The sequence below is a fragment of the Gordionus sp. m RMFG-2023 genome, chromosome 3, assembly GCF_954871325.1.
Source record: "Gordionus sp. m RMFG-2023 chromosome 3, tfGorSpeb1-WG-v2, whole genome shotgun sequence".
In the NCBI taxonomy this organism is placed as follows: Eukaryota; Metazoa; Nematomorpha; class Gordioida; order Chordodea; family Parachordodidae; genus Gordionus; species Gordionus sp. m RMFG-2023.
Genome location: NC_088777.1, coordinates 16236520 through 16263341, shown reverse-complemented (window position 1 = coordinate 16263341; position 26822 = coordinate 16236520). Strand labels below are relative to the sequence as shown.

The following is a 26822-nucleotide window of genomic DNA, read 5'->3' as shown; positions in this document are numbered from 1 at the left end:
GTTGAAATTTTAACTTTTTATCTATATGATTTTCTTTGGATTTGTATGCCTTTTCTATATAATATACTATTAACAATAAATAAAGTCAATGTACTTTTTTGTGAATCCAATATTGTAAATCCTAATGGTCTCCAGCTTTTTTTTTAATTTCTTAGGTAATTGAATTTCTTTTATGTTATTATTTATACCTTCATTTTCTTGACTATTATAAACATCTTTTTTTAAAAAAATTGGGACATTATTTTTATTTTACTGTATATTAGGATCCACGTTTGAGTGTGCAAAATCCTCATTTAATACAATTGCTATACTATCATTGGAGAATATCTGACCATTATTTTCATTTGAGCTTGTATTGAAATTATTTGAGGAAATAATTGGTAATATGCCTTTCATAGCAAAATCATGTAGTTTGTCAAAATCCTGAGCAAACCCATGTTTCAAATTATGTGGTAATAATGATATGGTGTGAAAAAGCATATTTTGATTTTTAAAATAATTATAGGATGAAATTTGGTCATTAAAAAGGTTTATTTTGTATTTAATCCCCTTTTTGTTATTTAATATATCTATATTATTATTGATAAATGTCGATGGATTTTTAAAATAATTTTTGTGCCACCTTTGATGACATAATTTTTCATCGTAAAGATCACTATTATTTTTTTTCCTTTCCATAAATACATGTCTGCATGGTAATTGGATATTTTAAAAAAGGGGCAATCACAATAAAACATATTTGATTGGCAAACAAGATTGCAGATATCACCAACATTATATTCATATTTTAACTCTTTGTATGCATATTCTGTTAACAATTTTCTATAATTAGCCAATGTTTGATCTTCCTCATTTATAAATGAGATTTTAATTTTTTTCATTAAATTATCATGTTCCCTTTCAGCACTTAACATTTTAATTGACATAATTAAATCAGTAAACATATTTGGAAGGGTAGAGTATTTGGTTATGTTAATTTTTAAATATTTGTTAATGCTCTCTACCCTGTTATTTGTATATTGTTTAAAGTTTAAATGATATCTTTTCCAAGCATCGGACTATTCATATCTGATATGATGCCAGACAGAAAAATTGTTATTTAATGATTCTAAATTAGTTAATTTGTGATAATTTTCAAAATATATGTCAGAAGACTGTGCATCTAGCATGCTATACAACAGATGCTTCACATTATTAATCATATCATTAGGAATATTCCTTTTTTTGTGGGTAACTTCCCTATCCCAAGCTCTGGTTACATGTTTCCTACATAATTCCAATTGAACATGAGGGAATGCCCAATGTAAGCTTTTCTCCCAGCACAATCTTTATCACTAACAATGACCTTTATATCTGTCCAAGCTGAATTCAGTTTTTTAAAAATTTGAAGCATTTGTGATGCTACATCAAATGACTCCGATTTGACAATCCATACACATATAATATGTGATCTATTATTTCCATCAATTGATACCAAAATATACACAGGCATATGCCTATTATTTAATCGATATGTTGCATCCACACATATTACTTCAGGATATTTTGAAAAAATATACTGCATTTGATGAGTTTGATAATATATACCAATTAGATTCCCATCTACAGTATATAATTCCATATTAGTATCATTATCTTCTTTAACTTTATCTATCATTGTAATTAAATCATTATCATAAGTTTTTTTTGTATTTTTGTCTATATTATGCAAATCTCTTAGGGTTATAAACTTTCCTTCAGAAAATAGTTTATTTTTTATTTTGGATTTATTTCCTCCTGTAGTTATAGCTTCAACTACAAATTTATACTGTGCTTCATTAAGCTTTCTTTGTCTGGGTAATGATTGGTATTCATCTAAAATTAATCAAAAAATGCATTTTTCATTTGTTTTAAAAACATTATTTCATACTTTTATCTTATATATATTCTATCAAAATTTAATAAATTAACCCTATAAGCCTATCCAGTATCCATATCACTGAGTTAAATTATATATTTAACTTAATAATTTCAAGATTATGTGCCTTTACCATGGGGATGATTGTGATTTTCATGCATATCCTTGACAAATAATTTGTTTTTCATGAATGTAATTTGCAAATAAAATTGACATCCTTGTTTTATAGACATATAATTGCGTAGACCTGTGGATTTTGTATTGTACTTTCCACCAAATATACAAAGAAATTTTATGCTTCTATATCTAAATTTTTCAAAAAGAGACGATTTTAAAATTTTTGAATCTGATATATAAAGATTTATGTAATTTAAATTTTCATATTGCTTTATAGCATCTTGTAAATCTTTATAGGATAAAAATATATCTCCTTCTTTCATATTTATGATATTACTATGGTAGTACTTTTTGGTGACATTCTAAAATCTGATATATAAAGATTTATGTTTTTTATAGTACTTTTTGGTGACATTCTAAAATCTGATATATAAAGATTTATGTATTTTAAGTTTTTATATTGCTTTATAGTTTACTAAATATTGGGAAATAAGTAAGGTATTACTATAGGAGTACTTTTTGGTGACATTCTAAAATCTGATATATAAAGATTTATGTATTTTAAATTTTTATATTGCTTTATAGTTTACTAAATTTCGTCCACGATATTATTTATACATCCATCTTATTATAAATACAAATTTTAAATGATTCGTTAAATTTTCGTAACTTTTTTATCGATTCGGAAAATGCGTATAAATAAGAAAAAATATAACTTTTATTTCTTGCTAATACGCCATTTGGCGTAAGTCTATCATCTCCCCTAATTTATTACTTAATTTTAGAACATCTTTCTAATATCATAAACTATAAACCTGGATAAAAACAAAGTTTAATTTTCTATAATGTTGATACAGCAAGCCGACCCATCGGGCTGGCCCAGCAAGCCAATCTATAAGGCCCATTGGGCCTACCCAGCAATTCAACTCATCGGGCCGACATCCCATTTGGTTCGGTCGGGTCTGATCTATGGCTAAATGGGTTGGCTCGAGTTTAAGGTCGTTGTTTTCGGCTTAAACCTGGCTGGGTTTTCGGCCAAGCCGATCTAACCTAACAATTTTACAACATTAGCTTCCATACATTAAATTTTATTATACTATTTAAAAAAATTTAGTAAGATTGAAAATAAATTATAAATAATGCCTCTAGAAAGCATCAAGCAGTACCGTTTAATGAATTGAAAACGAAAGTTAAATGACTTGAAACTAATAAAATTATTTTTTCATTTTAGAAATTCTTTATTCAAAAGTAAAATTTGTTTAAGAATTTGAAAACTCAATTTGGCAAGATGCAAAAAACAAATCTGCCAAAGATTCAATTTAAATAAATGTGAAACGATAATGTCCATATTAATGGACCTTCGATTTCGGAGTGGATTTCAGATCTATATATTAAATTATGGAAATCGTGGGACGAGCAAAATCTTACAAAATAACAGACTTAAGAAAACTAAGAAATGAAAATAGTAATTATATACTTATCTATATATTTTTAAATCTGTATAGATGGTGGTATTAAATTTGATACATTATTTTATAAAATATCATATGAATAATCAATTTAGATATATTCGTAATAAAAAAAAAATTCAATTTCATATGTGTCTAATTTGTGGAGAATATATAAAAATTGCAGTCCCCTTGTAAAATTTTTGAACAATACACCACTATCTTAAATTTCATTTTATGTAATACTAGTGAGAAAATATTCAATATTATATCAGATATACTTTTTATTTTAATTAAATTATATGCGATTGCTGACATATTTTATATGTCATTTAAGTATCCATACATTTTTGATTTTTGTAATTAAAAAATAAAATTAAATATTTTCATTTGGCAAATAGATCTAGTTTGTATCTCACATTTTTTTTCAAAATATAAAAATAGTTGCAACATATTTTTCTATGTCTAAACGGAGGATAGATATTGTAGGTGGTAGTGTTTCCAAAAAAAGGTTAATCTTATTTATCAAATCAAGTTTTAAATTAAAAACAATTTATTTTATAAATATAAATGATATACATTTATCCATTTATAGAAGTGATGAAAATATGACCAATGGTTCTAAAGATTTTGCTGAGATGGCCAGACTTGCTGCTGCTAACATAAATCAGTTGATTACTGATCCAAGAAAAGATGTTTTTTATAAATTACTATCTTGATATGGTGTTATAATTTCTAAAATATGTTTATTGTTTTTATTTTTAGAACATTATCAATCCATACACAAACCGTGCTTATTCTCAACGTTACCAAGATTTACTTAAGAAACGTAGAACTTTGCCAGTCTGGGAATATAAAGATAGGTTTATAGAAACTTTGGACAAAAATAAAATTTTGGTTTTGGTTGGAGAAACTGGAAGTGGAAAAACAACACAAGTATATTTCATATTTTAAATAACATTTTGATTGATTAAATAATATATATATGATAATCCTTGCTTTTTTTATAATTGTAAAATATTTGTTAATACACAAGATATAATATATAATTAAGCTGTGCTGATATTAATTATTAGATTGGATTGAGGCTTATATTTAGTCTTATTAAAAATATATTAGGTCAATATTTTTACAGGCATTTTTATTTATCTGGGCTATTTACGATTTTATGTAATATTTTACATTTTGTTTATAATTTCATAAAGGAATCAAAATTTAATTTATTTGTGTTTTTTTTAAAAAAATTTTTTTTTATATTATCATCAACAAGAAAATCATTTAAACTAGAGGTTGTAATAATTGACCTGCTTTGATTCTATATTGCGCATTTGTAGAAAGAACATATGATAAATAAATTGTTTAATTTTTTGAGATTACAAATTTATTTATAGATTTAGTGTTTTAGTCACTCTTAAAATGCAAAGAAATAAGCATGTTTATTTTCAAATATATAAATCAAAATATTAGCGGAGATTTAAAATAAATATATAAATATTTTAATGCTTGAGCTGGCCTATCAAGATTTTACAAATATCAGAAATTTGTGAGGCCATTTTTGATATTTTATTTAAAAATTTTCCCTCCAAGCCCAAAATTTTTTACCAACAAATTGCCGCCAATTGTAATTTTTCATAATTAGTTTGCAAATCTCTAATTTAAACATCTAACAAGTCACAAATGTTGTTAAAAGATTTTATTTTACCAATTTTTGAAGAAGATTAATTTGATCTTAACCAAAAGAAAATTACCCAAGTTTGGACCTTTTGCTCATGGATGACAGAAAGGTTTAAACATCTATCAGTGAAATTTCAAGGCTTATGTAACTATTTTATGGCTAACATTTTTAATCAAGGCATTTAACAACACTACATTCAGCCGTAAACTTTGCCCATATTTTAATTGAGTTGATTAACTTTTGGAAAATAAAAAAACAAAATATTCTTGATTTTTTATAAAGTTAGTTGGTTTTTTATTATTATTAAGTATTGTTTATTTTAATCAGTTTTATGGTAATATCTGAAAATATTAGATTAGCGAAAAATTTGTGGATCAGCACAGCATTTGATATATCCATTTTATGATATATTATACAAACAAAACAGATCCCACAATGGTGTCTTGAATACCTCCGTGGCAAAAGATTGACAGAAATGGGTCCAGGTAAAAAGGGGGTAGCTTGCACCCAACCCAGGAGAGTGGCAGCAATGAGTGTGGCCCAAAGAGTGAGTGAGGAGATGGATTGTGTTCTAGGACAAGAAGTTGGTTATACTATAAGATTTGAAGACTGCACTTGTGCTCGTACCCTTTTAAAGTAATCTTTCCGAAATCTTAAAAAAATATATTAAGTGTGTAAAATTAAAGTTATTGAAAATCTTTTAACACTGGGAGAATAAGGAGACAATGAATAGCCTTTTTAAATTGTAATCCTCATTTATATTTAAAAAAATTTAAGAAATTTTTTAAATTCATTCTAAAACCAAAAAAGCTAAAAGGAATTTATTATCTTACACCAAAATAATTAGCCAAAAAGAAGAAATTTACTATACAAAAACAAAATTATCACAAAAATGAATTTATTATCTAAAAATAAAATTAGCAAATAAAAGCAATTTACTATCATAAAAGTAAAATAATTAAAACAAATATTACATGGAGTATTAGTTATAAGCATCTCTATTATTTATTTTTAAAATTAAAGTAATATTTTTTTTAAATATAATTTTAGAGAATTTGTAGTTTTAAAATCTTATAAGATAGGTATAATCCTTATATCATTTTCTTATTTTTTTGGAGTTTTATTTACTCTAGTCTTTGATGGATGATAAAATTTGTTTAAATAAAAAATAATTAAAATTTTTCAATCAGTTAACTTTAAAAAAATTCTTTTACATTTTTTTAATAACATTATCTTTGTAATTAAGAATTTGCTCAATGACCAAAAGGCAATTTAGACAAGCCTGCTTAAATTGCTTATTAATTTCTAATTTTTAAGAAAGTATCAGTCTTTTTATCTTATTCATTTAATTTTCAGAAATCCTATAGATTTTTTAAAATATTGCCAAATATATACCTTTCCAATTAAATTTAGTCATTTGAATAACATTTTCTTTAGGATAAAATCAATTATATATATTGTAATTTTTAAAGTTAGCATGACTATCCGGGATCTCCAACGCGTCATAAGAGGCGATAACGAAAGGGAGTGAGAATTTTAAGTTAAAGATTTGATAAGTGCGGTAATATTTTGTTTTACCGTGATAAAGAGGAATCTTATTTTAAAAGCGTTTTATGCACGTCTCGTTTTATTTCTTATTCATTTTATTATTATTCAGAAATCCTCAATATTGTTTTATTGGTCTTTAAAATAAGTTAGGTCCAACATAGGGTATCAATCGAGAGCTAATTCCAAGATCTATTCAATTTGAGGTCAATCTCTCCGCCGTAATGAACGAGTTTAGGTCTGGGGGTCAGAATATTCCCGGATAGTCATAATCCCTTTAAAATTACGATATATATTTTTTTTAAATTAGCATTATCCATTCCAACCTCATAAGAGGCGTAAGAAAGGGAGTGAAATTTTTTAAAGATTTGAAAGTGCTAATATTTTGTTTTCTAGGTCTAAATTATATAGATCTCTCATAGAAGTCATCAGTGAGTAGTTTTTTAGATCCCAAGCCCATCCAATATTTATATATATATAACCTACAGCCCATCCATGATTAACAAATCGCCCACTTACTTGTTAAAAGTAATTGGATTGGTTGGATTGTTAATATATTTTTTTACCCACTTATCACCAATATAAAATTAATCATATTTAATTTAATCCTACAATTTAAAATATCTTTAACGATAATATTTATTTAAACAATTTAACTGAGCCATTTGACATCACATTAACAATAAAATATGTACTGGATTGAATATTTTTTTAAAAAATTGTAAAGTTTTAAAGAAATTATATTTTCATTTTTTGTTAATTTTTTTAAAAATGCTATATAATCCAAGAAATGAAGTATTTGAATATACTTTTTAACACTTCCTAGGTACATGACAGATGGTATGTTATTGAGAGAAGGTATGAGTGACCCCTTGTTAGAAAGTTATGGCGTTATAATACTCGATGAAGCCCACGAGAGAACACTCGCCACCGACATTCTCATGGGTCTTTTGAAGGAAATTTCGAGTCAAAGGTCCTCGGATTTAAAGATCGTTGTTATGAGCGCCACATTGGATGCTGGAAAATTTCAAGTTTTACTTGATTAGATAGTTAATTTTTTTATATTGTTAAAATGAGGAAATTTAATACAGAAAAATGGGATTTTATATGAATAATTAAAAAAGTAAAAGAAAAATAAATGACTATGAATAGTTAAAAGTTAAAAATTAATTGATCAGAGAAGAGCCAAAGAAATTTATTTTGCAGGGTAAAATGGTATATTTGTTATTAAACATTAAAAAAGTAAAATAATGTGTGTTTATTTTTTGCATATATTTTAAAAGCTTCATTAATATATAACAAAACAAACACTAAAAAAATAATGGTATAAATTTTATTGTAATTTTTTTGCATTTGCAATTTTTATATAATTTAAATTTTTTCATAAAATACAATATAATATTTTTTTCAAATGTTTAATATATGACAAATTTTATCTAGTAACCCAAATAATACAAATTCATTTTCATCGATTCCTGATTCTTTTTTTATCTAATTCAATACCTAATATATCATCTACAAATAATTTCCATATGATAAATTCCCTCTCTTTAAGTGATGATTCTATTATCGATCCAATAAATTGAATCTTGGCAATTTCAGGGAATATAAAAACTGGAATAAGGAAAAGAAAGATATAGCAAAAAAATTATTTTCTTTACTCTAGAGAGAGCGAATGAAAATGAAAGATATCGCAAAGTATATAGATATGTCTTTATCATCTATAAATAAATTAAGATGTGAAACATTTTCCGAAATCATTGGAGACCCTCTGAAAGATTATGTAATTGGAAGAGAGGTAGGAAAAAAGACACCTTCAATACAGAAAGAAAAATTATGGATCTTTTAATAGCCAACAATATATTCATGATTAAAGTTAATATAGAAAATACCTCTGGGATTTCCTAAAAGCGAAGGAACTATAAGAAAATATATTTTATAAAATAGGATAGTCCAAAAAACATACTGGAAAAGAACGTGATAGGAGAACTGGGTGCTATCAATATACGCCAAAGGAGATTGGTTATTGAGTACAAACAATGAATTAAGGTAAATTTGTAAAAATTTTATGTTGAAATATATTTTAAGGGAATATGTAGAAAAGCGGAATAAAGAAAAATCAAAATATCAAATTTTTTAAAATTATAATGTATTTTTTACATCTGTTTTGTTATATAATGTATATTGGTTTGTAAGTATCATGAAAATATATAAATAAACATTGTTTTATTTTTTAGATGCTTTATATTACAAATATACTACTCTACCCTGTAATAAGTCTAAAATAATTTTTAGGTTAAATATTTCACCTATTTATGAAATTTTATTTAATACACATGTAAATATATGCAAGATATATAATTTTTCAAAAAGATATAATATAAAAATAATTTTTTATAGTTTATAAATTCATAAATAAATGAATATAAAAAATTAAATATAAATATTAAACAATTTTTATAATAATAATATATAATAAGAAAATAAAGTAACAAAAAAAATCCGCAAGATAGAGAATTTATTTAATTTGTATATTTTTTTATAACAAAAATAGCAGTTTAATTTACAACAGAATATGAATATATATTTTATAATATAAATTTAAAATTCATGTAAAAGTTTTTTAATTTTTTTGGAAGAATAAATCACAAAATGAAAGAAAAATTAAAAATAATCCCATATTTCATGAAAATAAAAAGTTCATAAAAAAGGAAGCTATGTTTTATATAATGAAAAAAAATTATTGGCCTAAAACTCTTATATTTTTATTTAATTTATTTTTAAATTTAAGCTTTCTTTTTTTCTCAAAATAATGAAATAAAATTTTTTTATATCTTTCTCACAAAATGATGAAATAAAATGTTTTTATATCTAAGAACAATGGGTTCAATAAATATTTGCAAATTACTAAGGGTTCCTAATTCCTGATCTAGAATTGTTTAAAAAATTATCTTAACTGTGGGGTCCACTTACTTTTTATTGTTAATTGGAAACTTAGATAATTTAAAAAAAATATTATCATTTTGATTTAAAGCCATATCCTATTTTATATAATAATAAAGTAATCAGGAATAAATATAATAGAAAAAAAGGCAATTGGAGATATTAACATTTTATCTGTAAATTAAAAAATAGTAAAAATAATGTTAAAAGAAAATATATTAATTAAAATTAAATTTTTACTTATGATGATATAAAAATATATTAGAGGCAATGTATTATTTTTCTAACATTTTTTACTTTTTTTGAATTTAAATTGATGATTTTATCCTAAATTTATTGGTTTGGAATACCTACTTTATGAATATTAGATAATTTTGTAAAGAATTATTATAATTTATATTCGTTTTTCCATATATTTTTTGTATGAATTAAAATGACTCGGTTAATGGCAAAATTGTCTGGTATTCATAAGATATGTATTCTAAGCATGGAAAACATTTCCAGTAAAATCCGATTTTTAAATTTAAAAAATTCGTTCATAAAATGATTTAAAGTTGAAAAAATAACACAGTGTCGAAAAAAACACATTACTACTGATAAATTAAAATACGATAATTTGTAGATGTTGGTTAAAAAGATTCATAAAATGTCCAATGCAGATACATGAGTATTTGCACGAGTCCATTTACTTAAAAGAGCATTTTTGTTAATTGGGAACTTAAATAATTTAAAAATATTAATCATTTTGATTCAAAGCCTCATCCTATTTTCATTAATAATAAAGTGATCAAGAATAAAAATAATAGAAACAAAAGTCAGAGATATTAAATTATGTCTGTAAAAAAATAGTAAAAAATAATATTAATTAAAATTATAGAATTATATTTTTACTCATGATATTATATATTATAATTCAGATTTTACTTAATTTTCATTATATAAATATTGTTGAAGGTTTAAGAAAATTTAAGAATGTAATTATTAGTAAAAACAATAAATTAATAAAGAAATAAAAAAAATATACATCAAAATTTCATAAATACATGAAATATTCAACTTTAAAATCATTATAAACATAGTTCTTAAAATGAATGTTGTACCTTTGAAAATGGCTGTCAAATGAGTGATGTTTTTATAACATTATAAAATTGGGCGTTGAGCAGTCTATGTTAGACTAACTATACATTTATTAAAAATGTACATCAATGAAAACAGCTGGGGACGCCATTTTGGTTACACATATCATTATTATAAATTTTAAATGAGAGGCCAATTTATTCCTATGTCTGACGCAAACTTTATTAAAGAATTGCCTGATCATCGAGATAATAAGAAAGCAAGTTATCAATTTAATAGTAGGTTTTAACATGAGAATAGTTACTATATGGGTTACCAAAATGGCGGGTCCTGCTGATTTTCATTCAACGACGCTTACAAATGCATTATTATGAATGCATTATCATATGTATTATTATATGTCAGTGTGAAAGAGAAGCAAGAGAATTAGAAAAGATTTTTTTAAACTTATAAATATTAGAAAGCAAGGTAGGAAACAAGTAGATAAAAATTAACATTGTAAAAAAAGAAACCAGAGAATTATATTTTATAAAAAAATGTATTCAATGCCTAGTCGTATTTTGACAATGCACCTCTATTGACAGTACCTGGTCGGACCCACCCGGTGGAGATATTTTACACACCAGAGCCAGAACGCGATTACCTTGAGGCCGCTATAAGGACCGTCTTACAAATCCATGTTTGTGAGGAAGGGTCTGGGGATATTTTGCTATTCCTCACGGGCCAAGAAGTTAAATGACCTTTTATATTTATTTTATTATTTTCACTCGTAATAAATATGCTCTGCCAAACTATATATATAGGATAAAATTATAGAAAAATAAGTTTTATATATTTATTAAATCTTTTTTTTTCAAAATCATTTTTAAAGGGAAATTTAAAAACCTCTTATAAATATATTAAAACAATGTAAATTAGTTGAAACATTTTAATATTAAAATTTTACTTAATTATAATTATATTTCTAATAATAACGTTCATATAAATTTAAAAAAAATTATGCACGTTTTGTAAAATTAAAAAACTTCATGAAAAAATCTTTAAATTTTTCCATTCCTAATATCTTAGCAATTTATATTGACCTTGATATTTTAAAACATTTTTTTCTCAGGAAATAGAAGACGCATGTAAACGCCTCAAAAAGGAGATCGATAACCTTGGACCAGAGATTGGAGAACTTAAGTCTATCCCCCTTTACTCAACCCTCCCTCCCAATCTACAGCAAAGAATTTTCGAGGCCCCACCCCCACCTAGGGCCAGCAATGGGGCTATAGGCCGGAAAGTAATTGTGTCGACCAATATTGCCGAAACTTCACTCACAATAGATGGGGTAGTATATGTTATAGACCCTGGGTTTAGCAAGCAAAAAGTATTATTTTTAAGAATATACTAAATGGAGCCTTTTTTGATTCTTTATAAGTATAACAAAATAAAGAGAAAAAAACATTTTTGAGGGAACTCTGATTATTTTTTCTTTTTTCTGAAGGAAGTAAATGGGTAATTTTTTGAAAATAATTAGAAATTAAAAAATCTCTCTATTTTCATACAATACGACTAAAACCCTCAGCCCAACCATCACTAGGCGGATTTGGTCAAATTACTATGTTAAATAAAAAAATGAGAAAACATTTAAAAAAAAATAAAGTAAAAAAGATCAAATAGACAAAAGGTTATTCGAATTGCGGAGTGTTATGAACTACTCCTAGTTTACCTTTTCAAGATAAGATTGTGAAGATATAATGACGAATTCAAAATTGATATTCTATTTTCGCCTAAATTTACTCAATAAATAAAATAATTAGGTTTACAACCCACGTATTCGTGTGGAGTCATTGTTAGTTTCTCCCATAAGCAAAGCTTCAAGCCAGCAGAGGGCTGGTAGGGCTGGACGTACTATGCCTGGAAAATGTTTCCGACTCTACACTGAGGTGGCCTTCAAGAAGGATATGCAAGATAATACTTACCCCGAAATTCTGAGATCGAATCTAGGTTCGGTCGTTTTGCAACTAAAGAAACTGGGTATTGACGATTTGGTGCATTTCGACTTCATGGATCCTCCTGGTAAATATAGAAAAGATAATTAATGAGAATGAGTGAATAAGAAAAGTCAAATAAATTACCTATTTTCTAACTAACTGATTAAAATAGTTTGATCCTCTAATACCAAATGAAAAAAGTGGAATTATGTTTAAAGTGATAGAAAAGTAATATAGAGATAAACAAAAACCTAACTTTACAGAGTTAAAAGGACTATTTGTAATAAATTAATATGAACAAAATTATTTGGTCCAAATATACTCATTCATAATTAGGGTTGGCCAATAAAATCAATATTTTAAAATTTACTCAATTTATTCAAAATACTTCTTAGCATTTACCGTAAAAATAATTTTATCATAATAGTTAGAATAATATAATACAATTTACAAAATAATATTTTGTTTGTTTTTTAAAATTTTATGAATTATGATATTTTTCAAGATCTAGATGTTAAAATTAAAAGATCGATTTCCAATGCCTAACTTTGACTGCATTGTAACTTTTCATGTACTCGACATTGGTATTTGAATTTAGTTGTTCTAAACGATTCCTAAATTTGAAATACACTCCATATGATGATAATACTCTCTACTGAAGCTGATTGTTTTACTGTGAATTAAATGGTCCGGCTAACCATCATTCATTTTTTTTATTTTATTGGAAAACATAATTTTATTAATTGGGTAGCTTGGAATTTTACCATGATTGAAAGTATTATAATGTTGATTTTCAGAATGGTAGGTTATAAAAGCAACATAATAATAATTAAATAATAAACTAATCTAATTTAGATATAATTAATTTTATTTTAAATTTTATCAAATAACCAAACATTTTAAAAATGCTTAGATTGTTTATTTGGTTAGTGTAATATTATGTTAGAAACAATTGATTTATCCTCAGAAAGAAAGTTAATCAAACCATATTTGTCATAATATAATTTAAAAACTAATTGCTAAAGGGGCAGAAAGGGAGAGTTTTAAAAGGGTTAATTTTTGGGACATTATAAATAATTGCCATAAAATTAATAGTTATGATTATTTTAAATTAAGGGATTAACGTATATTTTAATTTAGTTAATGCATCAGGGCCAAGGTTGCCAGATATTTTTCATTCGAAAACATGAGTTTTTCTCTTATAATAATTCATGGGGGGCTTTCCCTCCTTACCCTCTAATTTATGAGCTTTCGGCTAGCTTTTGCTCCGCCTTTGGTCGGGTTTATTGATATAGCATACACATACTTACCAACAAAATTTTTTAGACTGTATTAAATTTAATATTGATATATTATTAACAATTATTATGATGTATTATTTTCAGGGTTATATATTTGACCGATCAAATACGATTCAGTTTATTGGCCGATATTTGACTAGTCAAATTCAAATAAATGTTTTTTAAGACAATATTAATTTTATTTTGTATATAATAGGAAAATGAATCATTAATATTAATTTTCTAATATTTTTTAAATTCATTGTCATTAAATAAGTAATATTTCGCTCCTCATGACAGAGTCTTGTTCTGATTCATATTCAATATTATCATTTTCTTTTAATATATTTAAATCAATTTTGTTTTCGAGATCTTCAATCGATTTTTGTTTGTAAGAATATTAACCCAAATCGACCAATTTCTTTCTGAGGAAGAAATAGAAATGAATTGTTAATAAAATGCCCTTTCTATTAATGGACATGGTGAGCAAAGACCATTCCATTAATTTGAGGCCGGAATCTGATTGTTTCTTGTGGAAGTTACTGTTTTTCACATAATTTGCTATTAAATCTTGTGGATGTTTTTCGCATAATTTGCTATTAAACCAACCGCTTTTGTTCAGTAGCACTTTGTAAAATACCCAATTCTTATATTATATCATATACTTCTAAATTCACTACTAGTAAGATGTTCCCATTAATATTTGGGAATAAATAAGCAGCAATGTGATCCCACGTATTTATATCGTTTTTTATATTTTCAAACATAAACATATTTTAAAAAAATTTCAGAGTATTTTACCAGACCAGGTCTCGGCCAATTGACTCACTTGCTAATTTTGATTATTTTACCAAGTTAATAAATAGAGCAAATATTAATTATTTTATTTTATGGATGATTTTAAAAGAGGCAATAAAAATTTTGCAAGGGTGCCATGGAGATAGGCTGAAAGGTCTTTGCCTATTTTCTCCATGGAGAGCGAGAGTTAATATTTGAAAATATCTTCGTAATCGGAATAAAAATGTGAATATTCCTCAAATTTGATACATCAATTGTGGGTATTTTCTGTCATAGGGCTAAGATATTTCCCTACATTACCTATAATATCATAGCGTATTTCAATGTATATATTTTTTACAAACATCTTTGATTCTTTGAAATTCAAAATCTTTTCTTAATCATTATCATTACGTTGTATAATGTTTTTGGAATTACTCCTTTAAAAATTTTGTTGAATTTCTAAATTTAAAGAATTCTTAAGTTTTTTGATAAGAGCATGTATGTAAATTTATGTTATTAAAGTGCTAACGTTAAGGACATGGCCTAAATATGCCTCTTAATTAAACATTGACCAATGAGTATGAATGGTTGGAACAAATACTATAATTTTTTAAATATTTGAAAATAAAATTATTTAAAACTTTCTATTTGTTTTTTAAAATTTTTTGAAAAAAAATTAAAAACATGAGAAAAAGTTTGATTATTTTAATTTTCTCAAAAAACTTGAAAAAAGCGATTGAGTAAATAAATGTGATATTAATTTTGAGAACGGCTAAATCGTGACATCTGGCAACCCTGATCAGAGCACCCAATTGGGAAATAACAGTAACTAAAGTTAAAAATAGTAAAACCCACCTTTATTTGAAGATATTAATAATAGTATTCGTTTTAGAAAATAATGAATTATTTTTTTCCGGCTCACTGATCAACTAGGTAAACTTTTTTTAAAACAGTTTGCACATGTCATCGAATTTTTGATTGGTCGGCTTTTCATTTAATTAGCTTATGACTTATCAATATATATTTTGAATAATTTCCTGACCGTAGCTCCTGAAGCATTAATTTTTTTTACTTGCAAAGAAAGATTATATTAAGGCAAAAAAAATTATGATGTACAATCTAAATCTAAAAAATTTGTTAACCCTAATCATAATATATGTGTATATCAGAGACCTGCAGGCCCGGCCAAGCCCAGCCCGGGTACCAGGGCTGGGCCGTATTTTAAATTTTAAAATATACCCAGACCGGGCCAAGCCTGAAAATTTTTTTAAAAAAAAATACCCAGGCTGGGCCGTATTTTTTTTAAAAATTTATGCAACATGAATTATTATATTCGTCAATTAGATATGGTTATAATGATTATTTTATGATTAATATAATGTTTGGTGAAAGTTAACACTCATAGTATCTATTACATAAAATTATAGTTTTCCTGCCATGGAATAAATACGCAAAGGATTAAATACATTATTATATAATATATGTTATATTTTTTATTAATTAAAATATCAGTTTTATTTTTTATAAATACAATTAATATAGTATATTCTCAAAATATTATTTACACAAATTTTTTAGAGTATCAATCTGTAATATACTAAATATCTGTTTAGAATTTTAAAAAAATATTAGTGTTGTTAAATGGCTCGTTTTGAGCCGATTTTTTAAAACGGCTAACAAAAATATTATACAAGCCTGAAAATTTTGCTCATAGAATGAGCAAAGGTCTAGACATATAGTATCTAAATTTCGAGGCTTAGACAATATTTTTCTGGCGAAAATATTGAGTTAGCCGTTTTTAAAAATCGGTTCAAAACAAGCCGTTTAACAACATTAGCTAATATGCTTGCTTATTAAATGATAATACTCGCCGAAAAATATAATAAAATACCAAATAGGTAAAAAAATTTTATATACCAGGTCGAATATAATAGTAAAAAATTTTTTTTTTAAAAATCCGGGCCGTGCAAATGGTACCTCTGCAGGTCTCTGGTTTATATGCTAGTTAGACAAGTGCTGACTTTACAGAGTTAAAAGGAGAATTTATGTTAAATTTTAAAAATGAGTAAAATTATTTGGTCAAAAATACTCATTCATTAATCATAAACGGTTATTGGTTTCTTTATTTGAATAGTAGTTGATATAATATATTATCAGGATTATAATAATTTTTTTCTAAGATAAAATTAATAAAGGTGAAAAATATAAAAATGGAATTTAGGAAAAGGGATAAGGGATTTAATAATATATAACAGTTAAACCCTGAAAAATATCTTTCCTAACATTGTTAATTAAAACAACATAAAAATCATTAATTAAGCTATTTATTATTATAATGATTAATAATATTATATCTATTAGCTCCCGAAACACTTATGAGAGCTCTCGAACTTCTCAATTATCTGGGTGCCTTAAACGACGAAGGAGACCTAACTGACCTTGGTTCTATAATGGCCGAATTCCCGCTAGACCCACAACTGGCTAAAATGCTCATTTCGAGCTGCGATCTCAATTGTTCTAACGAAGTCTTGTCCATTACTGCCATGCTTTCAGGTTTTTACATTATCTTGGAATCATTTTCTAATATAATTATTTACAATTTTTCATTGGTTCATATATTTTTTAAAGAGTTGTTCCTTTAATCCTAGATTTTTTCTCTTCATTTTTAGCTTTTTTTAAAAAAAATCTTCATTTTATATTAAAGATAATTTTATAAATTCAGGCCCATAGCCAGCAAATCCCAGTTGGGGAGCCAACTGTTCATTTGGGAGGGCCAATATTTTTTTGAAATAAAACATTTTCCTATTTTTTTTGAAAATTTGTAAATATAAATATATAAAATAATACCAAAATATAATAAGATTTTTAAATTTTAACATAAATGAATTAAATGATAAATTTTGGGCTATTTTTTTCATATGTCATTAAAACAAATGTTGTTTTCTTCTAAATTTCTAAATAATTGGAAATACTCAAAAATAAAAATAACGACGAATAACCTACGTTACTCAAATATTATAAGTGAAAATAAATAATTATGATGTAAGGTATCTGTTTTAATACTTCCCGGCCTAGTTCAGTTAAACTTCCCTAGGAATATTGGTACTTTAAAAGAATATTCGTCCTCTCAATATTTTTAAATATAGTATTAATACTTGACATATATTGGGCTAATTCATTTAGGAATCATCGTGATAAGCAGAAAGTAGTTTGTATCTATCATTTATATTTATTGGTTAATAAATTAAATCTCGCTAACATATACTGGCACACCATGCTCAAGTAGAGGTTGAGAAAAATTATCACAGGAACTGACGAATTCAATTATTTCTTTTTATCGAAGAATATAAAAAGCGGTATTGTTTGCTGTTTTTTCATTTAATGGCTAATGAGTTAGTGGATATTTTCCAGCTAATATTTTTAAAAGTATTTTCTTGTTTACCCAATTAAATAACTGAAAATTTTCTAAGAATTTTGTTTTTTCATTTAGATTTGATTGATAATGGCGAATTAAAATTCAACAACTAATATTTTTTTTAATTTTGGGGCCTGAAATTTTTTATCGAGGGGCCTGGTTTTGGAGACAAAAATTTTTTGGAAGGTTACCCTCAGTGGGCTACGGTCCAGTTTATATTAGATATTAAATGATTTCATATTAGCGGAAAACCGAACCATAAAATGTCTAATTGGTATATTTTCCTTGGCTGATTTTTTTTTGAAACCTGGTCTTAATTTTTTTATATATACCCGGATTGAATAATACGGGCTGGGCCGAGCACCTCTTCAGGTCTTTGGTATTTATATTTTTTTAAAAAATTTGTACAATCCTGCAAACTATATTATAATATTTTCTTCTATATCCCTTATTTAAATCCTTAAAAAGTACCCCAATGTTTTGTCCGGCCTGTTGATATGAGGAAAGCCGCCGACGAAGCTAAAATGAATTTCGCGCACATAGATGGTGATCATCTATCCTTACTCAACGTTTATCATGCCTTTAAACAAAGTTTTTTTTACCAGATAGAAAAATAATTTTTTTTCATATTCTATTGATTATTATCCTTATTTTTTTAAAATAGCTTTTCTTGTCTCTAAATATCTAGACCAAACCTCATTCCATCTTTATTAACAATTTAATTTATTATTTCCATGATATAGGTTCATTTTTCTTTTCTCCATGACTTTTTATCTGATTTTTGATACCTTTAGTTTTTTCGTTATTTTCTCTTTATATACTCTGGTAAAACAATACCTCTTTTACTTAATACATATGGAAAAACGGTTCTTTATTTGATCAACAGATTTTAAATGACGTAGCTTCTATTTTCTGTTTCGTCTTTATTTTATATAGGGAAAATTCGATATATGTTTACGTTAAAACCATCTTACAAAATGTAAAAGTTTTCCATCATTCATAACAAATAAATATTTTATCAGGCTATAGGCGCATTTTATAATTTAACATCAAGTCGGGTTTTTTCTGGAGAATTACATTTTATCATTCATACCATTTTATTTATGTTTTTCGCTTTATACCTTTTTTTCTTACCATTCTGACTTTCATTTTAAGTTGTTATAATATACCGATTTTATCAAATTGGCTCAATCTTTAAATTTTCTCATACAATATATTTATAATAGTGGATAAAAAATATTTATGGTATATTATTTTTTTAAGAATATATTATTTTTGTTCTTTTATCTCATTAATCTATATAGATAACGAAGACGTCCAATGGTGTTACGACCATTTTATAAATTATCGATCCCTGAAGAGTGCCGACAATGTCCGAGTACAACTCGCCCGCATTATGGACCGATTCAACCTTCGAAGGGTTAGTACTGACTTCAATTCAAGAGAATACTATTCTAATATACGAAAGGCCATGGTATCGGGATTTTTCATGCAGGTATGCATAAGGCCTTCTTTCACTTTTTTTTACCCTGCATATTTTTGCCTACAACTTTTTGTTGCTATTTCATGGTATCGTATATAAATTTAAATTATTGCCATTTAATACATTAATTATATTGAAGTTTATAGTAGAAGGTAGTGATCTGCATTGGGTCTAATTTTTTAAGCCTGGCCCAGCCCGAACCCGAAATTTTTTTAAAAAAATTTTGGCGGTCTGGCCTGAATTTATTTAAATATAGAAATGAATTTTTATAATAACTCAAAATAAACGATATATGTTATTTGGCGTCTACTTTCTATAAATAAAATCACATATTTTTATTTTACATAAAAAATTCAACATAAAATTAATAAATTTAGATATATTTAAAAAAATTCTAAGGCCCTACCCTGCCCGAATTTTCTTAAAAATTATACTTTTGCAGATCTCTAGTAGAAGGCATAACCCTATTTTTAAAAATTTAATTAATTTTCACCCTTTAAAATCACAAATAAGAAAAAAAAAGTTATTAATCACGCCATTATTGTGATGTATTATTTATTCACTTTAATTTATAACAGGTTGCCCACCTGGAAAGGACAGGTCATTATTTAACTGTCAAGGATAATCAAGTTGTTCAAATACACCCTTCCACTTGCTTGGACCACAAACCAGAATGGCTTCTTTACAACGAATTCGTGCTTACCACTAAAAATTACATTAGAACTGTGACCGATATTAGACCCGAATGGTTAGTTTTTTTCTGAAAAAATTTATATTAACATGTAATTTAAAATTAACAACCATAAAATTTGAATAAAAAAGTAATTTTTACATACTTTTAGGTTTCCTTGTTTTGGAAAAAAATTCATTTTATCACTAATTATCATATGAATAAAAGTTACAATTTGAAAAATATAGTCTTTTATTTTAAATCCTTAAATATCTCATTTTATAGAATAAAATAGAACAAGAAATAAATATATTAAATTTTATATGACCTTTAAAGGTTTTCCACATTAATTGGATTAGATGATACGGATTTGATTATCTCCGATTTTTTTTTCTATTAAAAATTTTGATTTATATTTTTACGAATAAGGTTATTAAAATACGCCACGACATATTACGATTTAGATAATTTCCCTTCTTGCGAAGCTAAAAGGCAGCTCGAAATTATCAAAGGTAAACTCGATTCCAAACAGTTTCAAGAAGGATTTTAAAACTACCTTTTTTATATCAAAATTTTACATTATATAAATACAATTCCGTGAATAAATTCTGTTGGATTGCAAAATATTATAAGGTCGTTCCCATTAATGTTTTATGTATGCTTGTGAAATTTTCTGAGATGTTTAGTAGAATTAAATATTACTATTAAAAATTAGACCTTCAACTTGAAATAAGGTTGTAGTTGTATATTTTAGTTTATACTTTTTGTAGACAAATTATTATTTATAATTACGATATACTACATTATTTTATTTAGTTTTTTCGTAAATTTATAAATATTGTCTAAATAAAGAATTTTGAAAATATTTTATTTTTATAATTAACCAAAATGTATTTCGTTATAGCTAAAATAATAGATTTCGTTACGATCTTTTACATTTAAAAATTGTAAATAATTATTATAGTATTTAAGATATAAATTAAATAGATCATTTAATTTAGGAAATAAATGAGAACTTAAGTTGGAGCATTATTAATTAACATTGCAAAAGTAACTTTCAACGGGTTCTGACGGATTTTCTAAAAATTGGCCTAGGGGAAATAACTAGCAAAAAATTTTTTTAAATTTTATTTTACGTTGGGAATTGGTTTGAAAATATTTTTGCTATTAATTTGAATTTAATCAGTTATATCTAATGCTGTAAAGTAACTTCGTTACCTTTTTTTGAAGAAAAGGAACGCCATTCGTTACCTTTTTCTAGAGATAACGGTAACGCGTTTCTTTTTTTTGAGTAAAGGTAAGCCAAAACGTTACTCGTTACTTTAGATTTTTTCTTAAAAAATATTTAAAAAAGAATAACATATTTTATTGTACTATAAAATTACTTTTATTTATTTTTTGATATTAATAATTTTAGTCTAGTTTTTTATTCGTATCAATCACCATTGCTTCATTTTTATTTTAAATTCTCGTTAAATCAGTCGAGCGTTATTAATATTCAATCAAAATTCGAAGTAATTGTTAATATTATTCTATTTTATAATTTATTTTAAGAATATTATGTCCTCAGTACATACTTCTCCAGATGATTTAACCCTTCCCTGGACCCAATTTGAAACATATTTTACACCAATAAAGAAATTTAAGGGTACAAAGTCTACACTTTGTAAATGTAAATTAGTCCTTAACGCAAATATTTCAACTTCAGTATCGTGTTCTTTCATAATATTTTGAAAAGTTAAATCATGATATTAAATTATACTATATACGAATAGGAACCAACATTAAAAACCCTAGATTAACAAAATATTGGTATTGGTTCAAAATATTATATTGGGTTTAAACAATATCATCTGTTTCATGTTTTAGTATTGCTATTTGGTTTAACTTCAAATTGATAATAAATTTAAAGAATAAAATAGTGACTTTAAAAAGCTGTTTAAATAAATATATGAAGCAATATTGTCTTAGAGAACTGAATATAGATATTTTTCCTGATTCCTTTTTAAATGATAATTCTGAAAAAGATAAGAAATTGAAAAATTATCTTTGGTAATCATAATTTCAATTTTTAATGTTTTCCTTGACAATAAGCTTAGTGATGGAAAAAAATGCAATTAAATTTATAAAAGATTTATCTTCAATTATTGAAAAAGCTAAGATATTTTTAATAAAAAATTTAGGAATTAATAATATATTAATTAAAAAATTATAGACTGTAAATTCCTCAAAAATGAAAGAGATTAATGAACATTTGAATAGTAATAAAAATAAATTGAAGCCAATTTACTCACACTCATTGAGATGCAGAATCCATTTACATCAAAAATAACACAATCAGCTGTTGATGAATTAGTTTTTGATTTTGTAATTGAAGAATTACAACCTTTTTCAATTGTAGAAAACACCAACATTTATTAATATTATCCAAAAATTGATGTCTAGGCCTACCTTCATATTAAAAATTAACAAAGCATGACAAAGAAATTAGTGGATTTATTGTGTATCCCAAAATTAACTGTACAACTATGGATTCTTGGTCACCTTATCGGTATATAAAATATATATTTTATAGATTGATAATATTGTCTTTTAAATGGATGACGGTACACTGGCTATACCCAGACACTCTTGAGAGGGTTTCAGCCTGCTTAGCTTGTATAAGGCTAAACAAAAACACATTTTATTAGCTAGCAAAAATAATCTTTGAAATTTTTAACACATATAAGATACAAAATAAAGTGACCAAATGCATTACCGACAATGATAGAAATTATATAAAGGCTTAAGTAACTAATTATAATAAATGTAGGGATTGGGGAAGGTTCGAATTGTAGGAATTGGGTTCGATTTGATAGAATAGAATTAACAAGGCTGGTAGTAATTTAATTTTTATAACGAATGCAAAATAAATATTATTAGCGAATAAAAATAAGTTTTATAGTATCACAGTCAAAAAATAATTGTATCAAAAAGTATATTGTATGTTTTTATATATAAAATATCGCCTCAGAAGTAAAAATATAAACATTTAAATCTAATTTATCACAATATATTTATTAAAAATTTATTAGTGTATATGAACAAGGAGAGAAAACGGATGATAAAATAGTTCCTCTGCCATTATTTGATCTATTTGAAAATCAAAATAATAATGATAGTATTGTATACTTATAAGCATCATTTGTTCATCACACACTTTAAATCTCATTGCAAGTGTTGACACTTAAAAGGCACATAACGATGTCCATTTTAAAATTATTTCAAAAATTACATTTTCTAAATAAGATATTGTGGAATAAACATGGGCAATCTTCAAACTGTGCACCATTTTTAAGGAACATGGAAAGATATCTGATTAAACCGGTTATAGATCTTGATAAAGAAAGAGTAGACTTAATTTCTTTATTCAACACACATATCAAAATATTTTATGATAAAGATAAATTATTTTTTGATGAGGAAATGAATGAAATCCTTGTGAAGATGATCTATTTTTCAAAAAAAAATAATTCTTTAAATATTTTCAATAAATTCTATTTGTCTGATTAAAATTTTTAAAATCAATGCTAAAAATTGTTACAAAAAGATGCTATCTTATATATAATATATTATTTCTGTATAATTTTATTTATAATATAATTATATATGAATTTTTTTATATAAAAAGATCTTATATATATTCTTTTTGTATAGTTTTATTTAAAAGTTTTTAAAAAATATAGGGGATAAGACAAGAGCCCTTACATCAGAACCTAAAGAATTTTATTTTTTAAAACAAAACCTTCAAATCACAATTTTAAAATATAATTACGCATGTTTTTTGGGAACTTGTAGTCCCACCTCCGTTTTTATATAATATTGCTTTATTTTATTTTATATTTGATGTGAGAAAACTATATTGAATACAAATATATTATATTATAGAAAAAAATATATATATTTTTTGTATAAATTTTTAAATAATGAGTAACCCTTTACTTTTTTGAATTGTCAGTAATGCGCGTTCATTTTTAAAAAGTTAACGAGTAACAGTAACACATTCCTTTTTTCAGCAGTAATGGGTAACACATTTCTTTTTTGTAGTAACGTTTACAGCACTAGTTATATTAAATAAATCATGGTCATGATATATTATTTTATTCATTATTTAAATATAAGCAGAACCTACTGGTTCTAATAAAAGTTAAGTTATTTTAAAATGTGTATTCATTTTAGTGGGTTTATTTATCTATTAAATTTTTTTAAGATTCCTTTAACAAAATTTGAAACCAAATTTAAAAACACACCCACTCATTTTCAAATTTTAGGAACCAGAACACTTTTTTGTTCAAGTTCCAAAATCTAGTTAATAAATTTTAAGGGCAAATTTTTTGAATTTGGGTCTAATTTTATGTTTTCAGATTGGGTATTCATTAAATTGGAATATAATATTGAATATAAACCATTCGTTTTAGATATGAAGAACTTTAACTAAGCCAATTTTTAAAAATTTAGTTATCCATATAAAATATTTCTATTAGTTTTTCATTTGACAATTTTAAAAAAAATCTCATTTCATTGGTAGAATTTAATAACTGAAAAGCCAAATTTTTAATTAAATAATACCTAGATTTATGGCTCTTACATGATTTTTGATCCAAGTTTTTTGAAAAATAGACCAAGCCAATTGTCATTTAAATTTTAATCAAATAACCAAAAATCTTTAAAAAAAAAATTATATAATTGATCAAAAATTAACAAAACAAACTGCATTTCTTTATTTTATTTTTAAATATCTTTTGTATATTTATAGATTTATAAATAATTCTTGTTAACAGGTTCTTAGGAGACCCCGAAAATGGATATAAATTTAGGGCAGGGTCACATGAGGCATATATATTTTTTAATTTAATCATGGATTAATATTTCCTCCATATATTTCAGATATATGGGAAATACACTTTTCAAATTTAATAAATGGAAGAACAAAAAATCTTGCAATATTCATTATGTCATTGTCATTTTGTAGGAGTTTAGCATCTACTAAGTTATCTGTTGGTAAGGTGCCAGACTTTATGGTAACAGGTATGTCCAAATGAATCAAGCTTTCCTTCAAATAAACATCAATAGTGTTAAAAAAATGTAATACTACATTTTAAAAAATAATTAATAGATTTATTTAACTAAAAAAAATTCAAACAATAGATGTTAAATCTGAACACATTTGATTATAATAAAAATAATAAAATGATTCATTAATATAAATATTTTATTTTTTGTTAACTTCAAATAGAATTTCCATTTCAGGGCACATCCAGGCAATTTCTGTTGATTTTTTCATTCTTTGTACCATTCTTTTAAGTTTTTTGTGTTTTTTAGTCTTAGTTGTTTTAATGTCATTGTTATAATTATTATCATTTTCTACTTCACCCAAGTCAGAAGAAATTTGTACTACCCTGGTAAGACACAATACATAATCACATAATCTCCCATCAATACTATAGGTTTTTGGATTTTCATTTAGTTCAGACCTATAAATATTTTAAATTTAATTATTATATATGTAATCCTAACAAAATATTTTCAAATATCTGGGGTGAAATTTGAGGTGGTATATCACAAATTCTTTCATCAAGCAAGAATCCTATGTTATATTTGGGTGCAGATATATTATCAGAGGAAAATATATCTGAAAATAATATCTTGTTGCCTTTAATGGAATTTTTATGATGATTTTCAAAATCAATCAAAAACTTCTTCATTGACTCTAATATAGAACCTTTATTCTCAAGTGTAACATAATTCTAGGAAAAATGAGGTTAGTAAATAACATAATTTTAGCACCTGATTTAAATTTAAGAATGCAACCAAGCCAAAAATAAAGGCATCATCATTTTCATTATCTTTTTCAACTTCTTGTGCTTGCTATTAAATATTATTTAAGATAAAAAATAAATAAAATACCTTGATTAACAAAGTAAATTTGCCATAATTTGTTATCAAATCTGCTAAATCATCTGAGCTCAGATTATGAGGCAATACCTAAACTTACTCGATAATTTGTTAATCTTAATTAATAACTTGTCTGACATTGTTTAAAATTCCATCAAAATCTGTAGGCGTCGGTTCAAATATATCAAAATCTACTTCAATCTATGATTGTCATATAATAAAGTGAAATATCATTGTCACTAACTTTTGCAAAATCTGTATTTATAATCTCCATAAAGGAATGAATGAATAATTTAAACCTATATCATTTTTTTAAAAGGCTTGAGATAAACTGGCCCATTGACAAAATATGTCATTGAACTGGCCGTACTAATCCTACCATAAAAATAAATCACATTTACTACGACGTTATAAAACTTTGACGAGATTAGAATAATCTAGGACCAAATAATGATTAATATTTATTTGAAATTAAAGTTTTCTAAAAATATATGAATGTTACGAGTTCAATTTTATTTAATTTAGAATGAATCAAAGTTATGAGTTTAATTTAATTTATTTTAATTTTAAAACTAAAATATC

General features: G+C 25.3%; 2 protein-coding genes across 3 annotated transcripts; one reads left to right on the top strand and one right to left on the bottom strand.

Moving 5' to 3' along the window:
- Positions 1-3854: 3854 nt before the first annotated feature.
- LOC135927315 (putative pre-mRNA-splicing factor ATP-dependent RNA helicase PRP1) lies at positions 3855-20970 on the top strand. Its single transcript, XM_065463282.1, has 13 exons — positions 3855-3973; positions 4058-4157; positions 4228-4398; positions 5565-5773; positions 7509-7713; positions 11256-11432; positions 11814-12071; positions 12505-12763; positions 17100-17291; positions 18622-18744; positions 19458-19648; positions 20215-20384; positions 20736-20970. The coding sequence occupies exons 1-13, from the start codon at positions 3924-3926 to the stop codon at positions 20854-20856; spliced, it is 2226 nt and encodes a 741-aa protein (XP_065319354.1). The 5' UTR covers positions 3855-3923; the 3' UTR covers positions 20857-20970.
- Positions 20971-25061: 4091 nt separating this feature from the next.
- On the bottom strand, positions 25062-26542 carry LOC135926545 (BRCA2 and CDKN1A-interacting protein-like). 2 transcript variants are annotated; one of them, XM_065462458.1, is made up of 7 exons: positions 26485-26542; positions 26370-26441; positions 26253-26330; positions 26133-26213; positions 25863-26092; positions 25573-25819; positions 25062-25398 (listed from the first exon to the last, which is right to left on the bottom strand). In XM_065462458.1, the coding sequence occupies exons 1-7, from the start codon at positions 26512-26514 to the stop codon at positions 25201-25203; spliced, it is 936 nt and encodes a 311-aa protein (XP_065318530.1). In that variant the 5' UTR covers positions 26515-26542; the 3' UTR covers positions 25062-25200. The 2 variants fall into 2 exon arrangements, with proteins under 2 accessions (XP_065318530.1, XP_065318531.1); XM_065462459.1 differs by lacking the exons at positions 26253-26330; positions 26370-26441 and having other exon boundaries at positions 26485-26529.
- Between the last annotated feature and the right edge of the window lie 280 nt (positions 26543-26822).

Coding starts and splice junctions, on each gene's coding strand:
- LOC135927315 (XM_065463282.1), top strand. CDS start 3,924: ATGTCTAAACGGAGGATAGATATTGTAGGTGGTAGTGTTTCCAAAAAA. Junction 11,433..11,813: donor TATTCCTCACGGGCCAAGAA/GTTAAATGACCT, acceptor TTTTTTTCTCAG/GAAATAGAAGACGCATGTAA. Junction 20,385..20,735: donor ACCGATATTAGACCCGAATG/GTTAGTTTTTTT, acceptor TTTACGAATAAG/GTTATTAAAATACGCCACGA.
- LOC135926545 (XM_065462458.1), bottom strand. CDS start 26,514: ATGGAGATTATAAATACAGATTTTGCAAAA. Junction 26,442..26,484: donor TAAATACAGATTTTGCAAAA/GTTAGTGACAAT, acceptor TGACAATCATAG/ATTGAAGTAGATTTTGATAT. Junction 25,399..25,572: donor AAATGGAAATTCTATTTGAA/GTTAACAAAAAA, acceptor GTTTATTTGAAG/GAAAGCTTGATTCATTTGGA.